The sequence below is a fragment of the Apteryx rowi genome, unplaced genomic scaffold (assembly GCF_003343035.1).
Source record: "Apteryx rowi isolate R43461 unplaced genomic scaffold, aptRow1 scaffold_214, whole genome shotgun sequence".
Classification (NCBI taxonomy): Eukaryota; Metazoa; Chordata; class Aves; order Apterygiformes; family Apterygidae; genus Apteryx; species Apteryx rowi.
In genome coordinates this window covers 309,873-325,593 of record NW_020448464.1, presented here as the reverse complement: position 1 = coordinate 325,593, position 15,721 = coordinate 309,873, and the positions used below count along the sequence as shown (strand labels likewise).

At 37.9% G+C, this 15,721-nt stretch overlaps 1 protein-coding gene across 1 annotated transcript in view; it reads right to left on the bottom strand.

Annotated features, from left to right (window-relative positions):
* PCSK5 (proprotein convertase subtilisin/kexin type 5) overlaps positions 1 to 15,721 on the bottom strand; it is a 400,552-nt gene that overhangs the window by 103,214 nt on the left and 281,617 nt on the right. The window contains exon 10 of the mRNA XM_026064358.1: positions 9,369 to 9,472. Within this exon, the coding sequence (XP_025920143.1) occupies positions 9,369 to 9,472 (104 nt within the window). The remainder of the gene's footprint in view (positions 1 to 9,368; positions 9,473 to 15,721) is intronic.

The window sequence follows — 15,721 nt, the reverse complement described above, 5'->3', positions numbered from 1 at the left end:
CTCATGCTTTTAGATTAAATGCAATATATGCTTTTTTATATTCTTGGACACAACCAAACCACAAATTTTTCTACTTAAAGTCAAAGCAAACCACAAATCCTGTCCTCCTTCCCCACATAGTTCCAAGTATCTCTAAAGACTCAGCAGGGACAGAAGAAAAAAGAGTTCTTACTCTTACATTGCACCAGAGAATGATTTAAGGGACAGAAAGTTGCCCAATAAATTTGTTATAAAAGTGGCTGTTACAAAAGCTCACAATGAGAAACCGAGGGACTTCTATTTTTAGAAATGTGCTAACAGAATATTTTAAACATTGTTTTATTAGACTCCCAGCTGTGTTTATGTCAATTACCAATTCTTGCATCAGTACAAATAATTTCTCCAGCATGATAGTAACATGGATTTAGTAGTATTGACAAAGTATTTGACAAAAAAAAAAAATCAACTCTCTGGATTTTGCAGTGTTTCTGTCCGACTAAAAGCTCCTATTCATTGAAAATAAAATACAGATCTTCAAGGAACACTGCTGGGACAGCTTACAGCAATTACACTTCCAGCAGCCGGTGCAGCTTGTGAATAGTTTCTGTATGCAGTTCTGACCCTGTATCACCTTCTATGAGACTTTACATCAATGTAAAAATATCTAAAACCCATCACCTTAAGACAGAGGAACTGAAATTCAAGATTGCATTTGTATTCACATCCTGGCAGTAATTATCTTTTTCAGGAGCTTAAAACACATATGCTCCTTAAGCAGTGAGATATTGGTTGACTAAAGGACTAAGAACAAAAGGTTCTTTTGGGTTGTCAGACTGGGCTAATAATGACAGAGGTCATTAGTCTTGGAATTCGGCCACACATGGTCTGTGGTCACCACCGAACGCCTGTGTGTACCTGGCATGGCCATGCCAAGTCCCCCGCTTCCCACAGCAAGCCTGTTATCAGCACCCAATTTAGTTTACAGAGATAGATTACATATGTGCAAACCAGGTTAATGTAGTCCTCATAGCACACAGGATCTACTGTGCCCTACATACAGGGACATTTCCATCAGCGTCACTGAAAGCACCAGCGCACTTTGCTGAAAAAAACCTCAGCCAACTGGTTTACTTCTGCTGCTGAAGGAGAGAGTTGTGATAGAAACCGAAAACCTAAMTACTACTTGCTGGTGATTGCAAAGACAGACAAGCTGCTGCTTCTCTTGGTTTTATACAATGGGATTTGGCTGTAAATCATAAAGACTCTACTAAAGACATTCATTTATGTCACTTAAAATGAGCCAGCTTATGTGAATGGAATAAATCCAAGGATTACGTGTATTTAAAAGGGGATTAAAGTTTACCGAAATAAAGTTGGCGAAGGCACATCTACAGTAATGGAAGCCATAGTTTTTAAACTCACTGATAGTCATTTTATGTTGTTTTTAACCAAAAAGCACCAAGATCCATTTCAAAACATGGCAGTTTGCAATTTTTCTCTAATCAGAACAAGCCATTTGGTGACTGCACCATAGAATACTTTCTATAAAAATGTACTCACTTCCTTTTTAGGAGCAAGTTTTCCTTTATTAGGAGCAAATTTACCCTCGGAGGTGCATTCAGGATTCCCCAATAACTTAAAAGAAGCCAAATGTACTAGTCATTTTATCTTATCAAATAATAAAAACTCCTTTTGGTGAGCGCCTGTCTGATAGGCTTCATCCCAGAGCAGATGATGACAGATGAGTTAAGGAACTGTAAGAGAAAATGCTGACAGATCGTTAGCAGGAGACACAAAGATACCATTTCTGTGCTGTCAGGTGTATTAGATATACGGTGCCGAACATCCTTCTTGCTCTGTCTTGCACAACAGCTGTGTCTGTTCAGAGCTGCTGGTGCTCTGCAGGGATATTCATGCTCAAGCTAATTCCTGACTGAGTACAGGGCTGCAGCAGATTTCAGCAGAGGAAGGATATACACAAATGTACCCACAGTTGTAATTAAGTGTTTTGCAAATTATTTAATACTAATGACGGTAATTTTTAGAATCGAAATTATAGCTACCTCTCCCCAAAGCACAGTAAATATTAATTAACTAAGTAGACTTCACACTATCCCAGTAATGCTACACCGTAGATGCAGATCAGTAACCTTGAGGCAAAACGAAGTTGAACAGTTGGCCAGGATCACCCAGATAGTTGGACCAGTAACACTGGTATAGACCTTATGGATGAATTTCTGCGTCCACTGAGGTAATAGCAACACTCCTATTGATCTGCATGAGTTGATTTTTCCAGAGGGAAGTAACAATAAAGTTATACACAACTTCAGGCATCGACCTGATCTGAATTGTCCTATGGAGGCACCTATCCTTCCCATTTATTAAACAGGAAGTGAAAACTCCTAGATGCTCTAGGTCCTACCAAGACATTCTAAATGCTGAAAATACCGTATATTAGATGGTATGAACTGCCTCCAAACTGGCCTGAATCCCAGCCCCGCTAAGTAGACACGTTCTAATAACAAAAAAATTGCCAATGTTGTAATTACTGCATTAGAACAATGCAACAGCAACAAAAAGCTTTTGTGTTCCCAAAGGCAGGTGCTGGTTGTTTAAAAAGACAAAACCACCCCCTTCACAAACATTCATGAAGCGTTTGCTAGCTATTTGCCTATAACATTTCTCACAAGTGCACTACTCCATCAGTTAGAAGATAAAGAGGTCAGGCCACCGAGTATAACTTTTAAGGATTTTCTTCTAAAATGTGGCCTTCATTCTCTCTATATACAGCATTCTGTTTTGCAGAATTATATCAGTTTATCTTTCAGTTTTTACTTCAATGATCCTGGTATTTCTTTGCTTAATACTCCAAACTGGAAAACTACATTTCACATGAAGTGGTTGACTCTGAGGTTATGAGTCCACAGGGGAAGACTCTGTTTCTCCACTCTTCCTCTTTCCCAGCCTCCCCACTTCTTTGCAGACTTTTGCAAAAGGTCTAAGTTGGGCATGTTAAAATAAAAATGTCAAAGGTTATCATTCACATGGTCTGTACACTGTTACTGTTGCCAGTCCACTTGGCAATGTCTGGAAAACTAGGAATTGCAGAGTATAGTGACTGTGCATAGCTTTGCATCTAGGACAGACGGACACAAGTCTGCCAGTGGTTCAGCAAAGGCACTATCTTCTTAAATTCTTTGTCTATTGTTCTGATCATAGATTAGTGGTGATTCCCAGTACTAACTATTATAATAGAAATTTAATCCGAATTTAGCCTTTTGCCTGCTATTTTAGAACCATTTAATTTGCACTGCAAAACACTGTACATAGCAAAAAAAAGGGTGTGAATTAGGCTCATGATATATGACTGTAGGAAAGCAACCAGCTGTAGCACAACATGTCAGTCTACTTCTCTTTATGTATCCCAGAATAGGTATGAAGTTTCTCCTTAGACTCCATTTTAAATTCACAACTCCATTCCTTGCTTTTTTATAGCCAGCAGGGAACAGTGCTGCAGAGTTGGTGAGTAATGAGAAGCTCTGACAATGAAGAGTTTGAGCCTGGGAGAAGTAATGAGACACCTACCTGGCTTCTCTGAGCCATTCCTCTCCTCCTTTGTACATCTCTATCTCTGCAACTATACAGATATATTTCTCATCTTATGTGTCTTTCAACCAAAAGCAAAGTTGGGTGGATCTCATTTTGTGCTAAGGAAAAGAAAAATAACCCCAACAACAACGATTTAGGCTGCAGAATCCAATATATTTTCCAGCTACCTTCCCCAAATCCCAAGGAGATTTTTCAGGTCTCGCTCAAGGCTAGCAGAGTTCAGATACCAGGCAATTTGTTTGGGTTTAAAATATGAAACACTGAAAAATTCCTAATGCAATTTTAATACTACATTTAAAAAACATTATTCACAGCTGTCAGCTGGGAAAGGAAACAAGAACCATCCAGAAAGGCTGCAATGACCAGGAAATAAAAAGCCACAACCACTTTACACTTTCTGCTAAAAAACATATTTTTATGTCCCTTTTCCTCAACTATCTTCATTTCCAAATTCCACCTCCTGTATTTTCTCTAACTATAGCAATGCTCTCTGTAATAAGCAATGATAAAGGTGATGGTATTGACCCTGTGAGCCCTATGATATTTAAAAATGGTTGTGAGATTCCTGAGGATGCACACCTTTTCCTATCACACATACATACTCTCTCAATGCTGGGGAGAGACATGGTGACATGTCTACTCACTGTTAGACTTGCTATTTTAGCTGGTTTGCTTCTCCGTGTTCCTGGAGCTAAACTGAATGCCGTCCTGTGCTCAAACAACTTCCAACCAAGGGCTACAGCGTGAAAAGTTTTCAGATGAAACTAATCAGTCCAGGTAATATAACACTAATGCTTAGCTGTGCAAGTGATGCCAACATCTCTTTAAGACTTTAAATCCATATAGGTTGAAGACTTGGCCACATGCAATGTAAAATATGGCTGGAATGTATTTCCAAAGATGTATTTCCTTTTCCAGACCACTGCTCTCAGCTGCCTAGGCAAGGTTCTGGTTTGTGTGGCTCACATTTGGAAATGGCATGTTATATACTTGTTTCTTGATAACTGTAATTCTCAGAGTCTTAAAATCCTGAGACTTAATGTCTGGTGAACAGGAGTCTAAAGCCTGGCTTCTCCTGATGTATCATTACATCAATAGTTTAGAGAATGACACTACCGAGGCTGGAGCCTTTTACAAGGACTAGCATATTTGGAAGTAAAATCTGGCTTAACAGGACTGCCTGGGAGGTGTAGAGCTGTAGAAATAGCTCTTTGTCACAGCTTGGCAGTGAAGCCAAGGGCCTGCTGAGAGGAGGTGGCCAGAGGACATGGCATTAAGGGTATTCCTGGTGAGGAAACGCTGCCTGGAAGCAACAGAACACGGAGAGAGCAAGAGAATGAAGTCACCCATGAGACAGTTTGTATTTGCTGATGTTTCTCAGTAGGTTGAACCTGGAAGACACTAACAGCACTCAGGTTTGTCTTCCTGAAAATACCAGCTTCATTTTTCAGTCACAAAAAATCATGAGTCTAGCTGGCATAGGATATAGTTTACTCCCCTCTTACAAAGAAAGGCCAATGTAATTTCATGTGACTGGTATCAGGTAACCAACTACCCATAAATGGGTTCTTACAACAGCCAGGCTCAAAGTCCACGTTCCATGCACCATGCACCATGTCTATGGGCTGTAGGGCTGGGTAGGACTTGATATTGGCTCTTAGTGCCATGTGTGTATATCACCTGAAATCCCTAAGATTGGAATTTGAAAGGTGTTTTGACATATGTACAGCTTTGGTTGACAACTCAGTCCCTAGAGTGTTTACCAGTTTCAAGAGTCTTACACCAGTTTCTAGCAATGATTTCAGAATAAAATTTAAAAACATGATTTAAAATATGCAGCAGGGTGTAGCTTATTTATCTTCTCTGAAATGTATACGCAGTTGTGCAGATTCTCACACTAGTCTCTGAATTTGTGCCTGGCTACCGGTTGCCTTACAGCAATTTAAATCTGACCAATCATAGGAACAGAGATACTCTGATCTCTTCATCATTCCCAGAATTGGTAATGCTCTGCTTACAACAAGATTAATCACCAGTTTTATTAAACATTTTGATTAAACAATTATATTCAAAGGCCATAAAACATTAAGGTTAAGATAAAACATTAAAACATCTCTCCTAATATAGCCAGCTGTGATACTTTGTATAATCTAAATGGATGAGATTTAGCTTTGTTAGTCTGTTATTTCCTTGCAAACCACATCACTCTCAGCTTCTGTAGGAAGAATACCTCCACTGGGCCTAGAAATGGCCTGAAATGGAAAAAAAGTGCTGTTTTTGATTTCTCTTTATCTTTCATTGACTGTATGAGGTGTTATTATCTACACTTTGGAGCCAGGAAGAGCGAAGCATGTTCTCTAAAATCAAAAAGCACTTCCCTCCAAATGGTCTGCTTCCCCAGAGAACTTTCTCTGACAGTATGTGGAGCTTCAGTTACATACAAAGAATTGTTCAGATGATTTGATCATTATTCTTAAAACTGCAGTGTTTCATTTGGTTTCTTTCAACCTAGAAACTAGTCGGCATGAAGGCTTTTTATGAATGAAGGGGAAAGTTCTATTGTTGACCAAACAACTGGCAGAACAAAGAGCCACTGCATACAAATCTGCCATAGCAGAAAGAGAGCAACAGTTCTGGTATCTTCTTCACAAAAAGAGGAAAGATGTTCTCTAGTTTTTCTCCATATTATTGGTTAATTAACTGCTTTAATTATAAAAAACCCTCTGATTTTGAGGTGAAGTTGAGCATAACGTGTCTCTTTTTACTAGTGGAAAATTTTATGTACAACTGACTAGACCAAAAAATGAGTATTCAAGACTTTGTCTTTGAGAGTACAAGATAATAAGTTCCTATGTAAAGATATCTACTGGCTGACAATGAAAGAATAACTAAAAAAACTAACAAGAAAAAACTCTTGTCCATTCCTAGCCTTATTCTGTTGACATGCATTTAACGAAAGCTGCTTATTTGCCAGAAAATGAAACAAACAACTGCCTTTGCTTTGGTAGATCACTGGCTGGCTCAAGTGCTTTTCATGAAATAATGTTTCTTTTTATTAATGCAAGACAGAAAAGATGGAAATCTTGTGACCAATAACAACACGTGTGAGCTCCTGTGTGTGTTCTGCAAGGGAGAAATGCTGGGAGTGACTATAGCGAGGCTCGGTGCTGCCATGCAGCCCAGCAAAACAGCCCACTGAAAAGGCATGCTGACCCACTTTCAACTACCAGCTTTTGCTGACCCTTTGTGGAGTTAGAGGTTCTTCCAAGTTTTTGTTGTTTTTACCCTTTCAGTTCTCATTTCTAAAGGAGCAGGCATGTCTCTCTCTTTCTCCTCATTTTTTTCTTTCTTCCCCAGCATGCATGGAAGAAAGGGAGATTGTTTCTTGTGACTCTCTTTGCTTTAGTTAATTTTAAAGACAATCTTCCCCTCTCTTCCCTTGTTATGGACATGCCTTGGAAGAAATATGGATCTTACCATCAACAAAATTATGATATAATTCCTTTAGGAACTCAGTCTGATCAGAGTAATTCATCTATGAAAAACTGTACTTTAATTGTTACTCTTGGCAACACTGAAGGATAATAGTGTAATATTATACTAAATATTGCCACGTGCAATAGTAAAATACTGTTTCAGTCTTGCCAGCAGCAGTGTGCAAACCCCTTTTGAGTTCAGGTTTGGATGCTGTGATTTAATCTAAATCTTTTGCTTCTCCTTCTTCCAAAACCAACAGAGGTTTAAAGAGAGTTGGATTTTTATTGGAAACATTTGCTCAGCCTAAGTTGCCAAAATAATTTAGTTAAAACTCGTGCTTTTATTTGGGTTAAAGTTGATTCCTGAGCTCCACAGAGGTCGAGGCACTTAGTTTGTCTTCCTTTTTTTCAGTCCACCATGGAGTCTACAGCAGAGCTCTGCCAGGTCAGGTTGTGTTTCTTGACTTCCAGTCCCACAGCTGAGCTTATCTATGTTCATGATTTTGCACAAGAGGAGGAGAAACCTTTCTCACCCCTTTTCCTTGCTATCTATCTGCTACAACAAATATTAAAACGTGTGGCTCCCAGGATCCAGATTAAGCTAGCTGCAGTGGCGAAACAGTGCAAGTGTTGCTGCTGATGCTGCTACTGCTGGGGTATTAGTGTGACTTCTCCTCTGCTAATGAGTGACAGCTGCTATGAAATGCATCACAGGGTGTTTGCCTTTCTTGGGAAACAAGTGAAAAAACACAAAAAGACAGAATTTTGAAAGTGAGCTGGGGAAAAAAAAACCTGTATTTCATGCTACCTGAAAACTATTGTTTGAATTTCAGATAACTCCAATAAAATGATAATACAGTCACAATCTCCTGCCAAAACTTTTTAAATTCTGGGGAATGTTTCATAATAACAAATACTGTTATGTTATCATAACTGAGGAAGTATCTATTTCTTACTCTATGCATTTTTGCATGTGGGTACGCGTTTTCTGTACATGGGACAAAACCAGTCTCATGGATGTCAAAACCTTCGCATGGTGAGGGGCTTGGAGTCAAAGACCCATTTCTAAATCTATCCCCTGTAGTTAGGGTCTGGTTTAGATCCACAAATGAAAGTTTTTTTTGTTTGGTTTCTATTCAGTTGCAGCAGAAATGTCGTAGGTCAGAATGATATATTAAAGATACTCTGTGGAAGCAGTGCCTTGATCTGGAATAGATTAAAGCTAGGTTTCAGTTTTAAAGTGAAACGAGGGAAAAGATTTGATGGTTCTTACATGTTATATTCTGCTCTCCAGAGATCGTCGCACAAAAGACTTCAAATCAATACTTATGCTGATCTTAAAACAGTCCTGCAGTCTTGGGCAGAAATCTCATGAAAAGAGAACCAGAAGTAAGCTGTTCTCCTTTTTTTTAGATGCAATCCAGACTGAATGGAGTAAGAGTTTAGTGAATGGGAATCAGAAGCCAACCCATGTTGAAATACAACATTGTATGAATTCAAGGTCCAGTTTCATCCATCTTGAAAATATGTCTTATCTAGTGGTACAATTGTTTATTTCTGCTTGCATTACAAAAGATACAGCCTAGAGAGGTAATTTCAATATGCAGTTGTAAGACTTAGTCTTTTTCCTTCTTTGCTTTGGGGTGCAACAATGTAATATACTGTACATCTTGAGGTTATATCTTGTCTGACAGAATTTGTTCTAGATCACTGGTTTGTCACCGGTTTGACAAAATTTCAGAAACCTTTATTACAGCTGATTGAAGAGTATGACTTCTGTCCCATTAAAACCCTGATAGATCAACATTTTTTTTGTCCTAAATCAGAGAGCAATCTTAAATACTAAAAAATGTAGGGAGAGTCATATAAAGCAGAAATTTGAAAATAGTTTTGTCATTTTTAATCAAAATGGTCAACAATCCTAAATGAGAACATGGGCTGAATCCAGCAACTGCTACAACTTCAACTCTAGGCTATTCTATTAGTATACTAGCTATACAAGCTATACTAGCTGTACAAGGAAAAATTCAAAAACACCTGATTTACTTAGTTTTCTTCCAGCAGTGCACAAAGTAGGGCTGAAAGTGACTACCAGGATCTGGCCAATACATTTGGTAGATGCCACTTTTGTTTTTAGTTATTTTAAGAGCTTTTCTTTATTAAAGAGAGGACTGGCTCCTTTTGTTAATGAAAGACTCAAAGCTAAGCATAACATAGGGTCAAACAAATTACTTGAGATTATTTCCTCTTCAAAAATGACAAAAATCCTTTTGCCTCTGATGGCAAAGAAGAAAGGAAGCTCACCCTTATAACCAGCCGCATTGGTTTTCCAGTCGTTAGCATTCAGATGTCCTGCACGTGAAGTTCTTACAATAATATGCTGTATGTCTCTCCAGGTCAGAAATGGACTATGAAAAGGGGAAAGACAAAGTAACAAATCAGACATATTTTATAAGAATGGAGGGATAAAAAGTCATGTAAGCTAGAAAATATCCAAAGCAAAACAATCCAAATTTCCCTATGCTCCATTCAAAATAATGTCCTAATTTTACAGAATTACTATATCCAACTATTTATACAGCCTGGAGGTTTGCATTAAGCAGACTATAAAGATATATAAGTAGTATTCCACTGTATGAAACTTTTAATGCTTTGCTAAGCAAGGGAAGATAAAGGAGTACATTCACCCAGAGGTAATTCGTATGACCACCAACCACTGCACCTGGTTACCTACCTTGACCAAAGGGAAAAGAAAGCAGAATGATGGCTCACTGAAAAGCTTTACTAAATCTTAGTAACTACACCTTCAAGCTGGCAATTTCTTTAGTGTTTCAACTCCTATTTCAGATGCCTCTGTTGTTATTCACTTGGCTATTACCATTGGCCTTGGAATTCACTGTGGCTCTGCTGGTATTTTTTAAGAAGCTCAGACTGCCAACACCAAATCTGAATAGTTACACAGCAAGTGTTTGATAGCACAGAGGTAAATTACTTTAACGGAGTCCTAATAACCTGTCCGCTGGGACAGTGAAAGACAATGCTGTTTGCATCTTCACTATGAAATTACTCATTTATCTTGCAGTAATAGAGGAAATCTGTAAGAAGTGTAGTTTTCTTACTGCTCGTGGATCCACGGTCATATATCCCAAGGAGAATTTATTTTCTTAAAAGACCATTTAAAGAAGCATGGCCATAATAGGGGTCTTTTTACTGTCTCCTTCCAATTTCTCAGTTTTTCTATCATTTGTAAGAAGAGGAATAGCATTCCATTTAAAATGTAGTTAGTGGAGGGAATGATATGGGTGACTAAATAACTGTGAGGAAATAAGGACTGTAGTTCACACCACAACTCCATTCAGTTGTAATGATGAAGACAGATCAGAATGAAGTCTATCAGGCTCAGTGTTGGTTGTCTACACTGTCCAGGTCTAGAGAGTCATTGAAAACCTGGAAGAACTTGGTTCAATTCCTTAACACTTATTCTGTGTCACTCAGAATGAGAAGTCACTTGAGCAGGCAGACAAGTGACTTCTTCCAGGTGCTTGGGCTTACAGCACAAAGATGTATGCTCAGGCCCTGCTCTCCTACCACATCGCCCTCCTCAGTTTCTCCGGCCTCCACTCACAGGTGGAAACTGTGTGGGGAAGCAGGAGTGTGGAAAAGACCAATCCACGAATGATTTGAGTGGGTCACTTTCCGGGGCGAGGGGGACATCGTCATCACATGGAGTGACCCTACGCTGCTACACTGACACATGCTCTGGTCACTAGAAATTTCAATGAGAAATATCTTTGGGAAGCAGCCATGGGGCAAAAAGAAACTTCCAGAAATATCTGATTCTTCTATGGGCTCTCCTGTCATGGGAAGACATAGAAAAATCTCACTCATCTCCCTTTTGGATGTGCACAGTTGAATGTTGTGTGGGTTGCCTCCCTGCCCTGCCACTGTTTCATATCTTCCAGAATTTGTTTTCTCAAAAGTATATCTTCTTGGAAATACTTGAGTAATCAGCGCTGTACGGCACTTAACTATGGAAGTAGAATCTTCTGTGAGCTAAAATCAAGCTAGTGGGAAAAATCAATGAACAGATGTGATAGTATAAAGAAACGAGTGCTTTCTCTTTCTTTCAAACTGCATAAATTCAAGTTTTTAGATGACAAATTTCACCTTCCACAAACTGGAACTTCAGGAGACGGCAGTAGGGACACCGAATTTGCAGACTGAGAAACTTGCCCCTTTATTATCCCCAGTGAACTTACAGACATATATTGATGAGTATTAACCAAAAGGAATTTACCTGTCTGGGTGAAATTACAGCAAATGAAAACCAATTACGTTTCAGAACTATGGTCCAAAAATCTATATAACGGAGAAAAACTTGGGATGTAAAGGACATTCACTCACATAACTGATTTTTGCACATTTCACTTTTCAATAGCCACATAATCCACCAGCTTGAAATCCAATAGAGTTGCCTAAAAATGTCAGACTTCTTTTACGCAACTAGGTTGTACGGGACAAACCAAAGTAGGGTATCAAAGTGTTTTACTACACATGTTTTTCTTGCTTCCCTTGCAGTAGCACCATTTTATTTCTGAGTGTATCCTTTCCTTCACAGAATATTACCCTGGGGGGATGAGGGCTCCATGCTAAGCTGATGTAAACTAGCACCTTTCTAGCTACAGTTGGGATATCACAGGAAGCAGAGCTGAAATAATCTGAAGAAGGATAATGATTTGTAAGTGAATCTCTTATTTATTCTATACAGATTTTTTTGTAATTTCTTCTTAGCTGTATCACTTTGTAACCATTTAATTTCTCCTCTGTGCCTGTGTATACAAGGTATGTGGGTAGTCTCATGTTTAAATTATTAAAGGAGAGCTGAGAGAGCTGATGCCTGCTGGCCCTGAACATTTATTCAAACATTAATATGCTCATAGATAAAGGCTTTCTTTTCTTTAAGGTGAAATCTCTCACACTAGACAGCTGGACTACAATGACAGAAACTGTTTATCCAGCTGAGCTGGTAAAAACAACTGCAAAAAAAGGAAATGTCACGGAATGTAATGAGCATTGACGGCTTGTAAGAGGGTATGCTTGGACAGTCACGTAACATGCTTCAAGAAAAAAAATAACATTTTAGACCAGCTCAGGAATTTCATTGGGAGTCTGTGTAAAGTCTTAGGAAAACATGTTTCAGGCCTTCAAGAAGACCTCTAGGAATCTCAAGAGCTGCATTCTTTATAATCTGGAATCTAAACAATCTGTTATTCCATAAAGCAAGCTGTCCATGCTCCTGGTGAAAAATAAGGTACTAAAATACTCCTCTCAACTTTAAAAGGAGTGATTCAAGATATGTCACATTCAACTGATTTTTTTAAAGAGGAATGGAAGATAAAGGAGATAAGGATATAGTAGTCTCCACTTGATAGTACTAAACTCTCATAAATTGGAATTAGTCGCTCAGTCAGAAAATGAGATTACATATCAAAATCAGTTTACTTTTAGAAACAAAAACCATGGCATATCTTGAAAACTGAACCATTTGCTGTTTTATCTACCATCCTTATCTAATCATAAAAAATAATGCAAGAATTCCTGGAGCAGACAGCTTTTGATCAAAGGCCTGATTTCCAGGACACAAAGAAGGTATATAGTTGAATCAATCTGCCTCTCATACAATCTCCACATCTGTTTGCTTACTGCAGAAGTCATGAGATATATTTTGTTTATGTTTTCTTCTTAAGGAATGATAGTTTGGGCATATTTATATCTAGAGATTTAATAGTATAAGAACAATATTCAAACCAATTTCTGGAGCCTACAATCTGACCTTCACTATACTAAAAATTGAGCTGTTGCCAGACTGAAATTTCCTCTCTACAGTAGACACCTCATTTGAAACAAAATAGGTCTGCAATTGTTTGTCCATAATTTTTTTCAGAAACTTTAATAAAAAAAAAAGAACTGGAATGAAGTCAAAATAGCAGTTCATTTGGAGAAAGAAGAGGGTTTTTTGTTTTGTTTTTTAAACAGGACAGTCAAGCAGCCAATTCTAAAGCATCTGGAAAAATCACAGAATTGGTCAAATATTTGTAAAACATGTCAAAATTGGAACCTAAATGAGTAAACAGTTGTTTGCTAGCCATGTGGGCCACAGACCCAGACAAGATGTCACTGATGTTAATTGATTACCACTTGATTAATCTCAGAAGAATTAATGGCTAAATACCTTGAACTGAACAAATGCATTAACAAGAACAATACTAACTTTGCTTGATAATGGACTGATTTCAAAAACTGGGCAATTTCCTTCCAAGAAAAAAACTTTTCAGTGTCTCATCTGGAATTGCCTTGGGATTATACATACCAGACAACACTCAAAATCATACCAGAATAAGCAGAAATGAGAACAATTAGGTACGAAATTGTTTGTCCAACAGCCAAAAAGTAATGAATGTCATGTCCGCAACGAACTATTTATACACTGAGGTATAGCTCTTTCTTTTTCAAGCTTCTCAAAATGTTTATGAAACAAGGTAAATGAGAAAAAATGAAATAGAACAAGTGCATTAAGTTACATTACAGTAATAGTCATTTGAAATTTAACTGTATCTTTAAACAGGAACAAATATCATTATTCCAGCTGCTTAGAAATAGTAGGTCATTATTTTTGGCCAAATCTGATTTCTTCATTCCACAAGTAGTCTCTCTCATGACAATGGGTCTAATCCTGGAAAAAGTAAAGAATTCAGGCACTATCCTTTTGCATAATGATTCAGTGACAAAAATAACTGTTTAAAATAAATAATTGGTGCAAGAGGGACAATTAGCAAAAATATCACTGAATGCAATAATGATACAAATGGGATCAAAATTTAGTCTTGCATTTTTAGTAAAATGATATGATTAGCAAAATGAATAATGATTGCTACATTATCTTCATAACCAGCAGTTTGAGTGTGACGATGATGGTCCATTTGAAAAAATATTTCTTGTCAAAATAGCCAAGGCTGATGAGCATTGCTAGAAGAATACAATAAACTTTTCTTCAAATGATCAGGAAAAAACACAGTATCACAGGGTGGATTAAGAAAAAGAACCACCTTTCAATCTGGAAGTATCAAATGACCTTATTTGGAAATCTTAGCTATGACAGGACAGACATGGATAATTATTTCTATAAGCCATCTAAAAAGTAATCTCTGTGCCCCAGACATCTTGTAGTGCAGTAGGAAATAACGCACAAATTGTTAATAGTTTTAAAATTACAGCTTGTGTTCCAACAACAGCGTTTTCATCACTGATGTCTGCATGACCCCACCCTTAAGGGCCCTATGACAAATTTCTAAACATCGGATAACAAACAGTTGCCTGGTTTATTCACACGTTCCCATTACTTACAAATCAGCCAGCGTGACCCATGCAATCTACAGCCCTATTACCTGCCCTAATGGCCCATATTTATAGCCCCATGGACAGGAATATTGCCTATGTTAATGGGAGTCATCCTTCTTTCCCAGGTTGCACAGAGTCAGTGTGAAGATGCCTATTGCAGCACAGGATTTTAAGAAGAGTAAGACATGAAGACAGCCTCTGATTGTTGTGCCTATCACATGCTATCTAAATGGCCTACATTAAACCATTTTATTCCTGAAAATCGGGAGATACAAAAATGGACCCCAGTGTTAAACAACCCAGTCATGCACACATATGGACACACACAACACACGTTTTTGACATGCCTGACCCCTTAGAGGTTCTGAGCGTCATGTCACTCTGCAAATAACCTTACTAATTCCCTGCTAGAAAAGTAAAGAAAATCATGCGTTTGCTGATCAGCATTTAGTTCTTTCACTGTAATTTTTTGTTTCTGCTCTGTTGTTTTTTAACCTGGTAAAGCACTGCTCATCCAATTATTATATCAAACAAAACCTTCCCTTACTTGGTCAGTTCAGAGTTAGCCCTCCATTCTGTGCTTAGAGTTATTTTCTGGGTTCCAGGTGGCACTTCAGAAATTTCTCACTTCTGCTACTAATTTCTGATTCCCATTCAATTTCACCGAGTGAGAGCCATTTGAAAGAAAGACAGGACAACTCAAGTTTGGCTAAAGATAAGCTTTGCTCAAAAAAATTAATGGCAGTTGAAAATACCATAAGATAAAGGTCAATTATTAGTAGTATTGAGGGCACATGCAATAGACCTCTGTCTAAAGAGATGTGCAGTTAATGATATTTGGGGAAAGTATCTTTCACTGCTCTCAGTGGCCTTTTACACTAATTGTCATACTTCTCCTCTTTTTCTATCAACATCTTTATTTAAGTCCTGGATAAAGAAGAGCTGTGTTATGGCTCTGGAAACAATATGCAGACTAAAACTCATTAAGAGTGCGTAATTCAAAGCAAATACATTATGAAATGCCCTGACATTCACCAAGGATCACTGTGGCAAGACACACTGGATCTGTCCACTCCAAAAGTCACTAACAAACTTTAACTTCTCTATATGATTAATATCTTGAACATATACACTTTAAACATCTGAAACTCACAAATTCTAAAACTTCAGAAGCTTTTGGTTTAAAGCTGTATCTTTTTAAAGTTCTTTTCAAGGTACTAACATTTGCCTTTACAGCATCATTTTCATCAATTTATGTC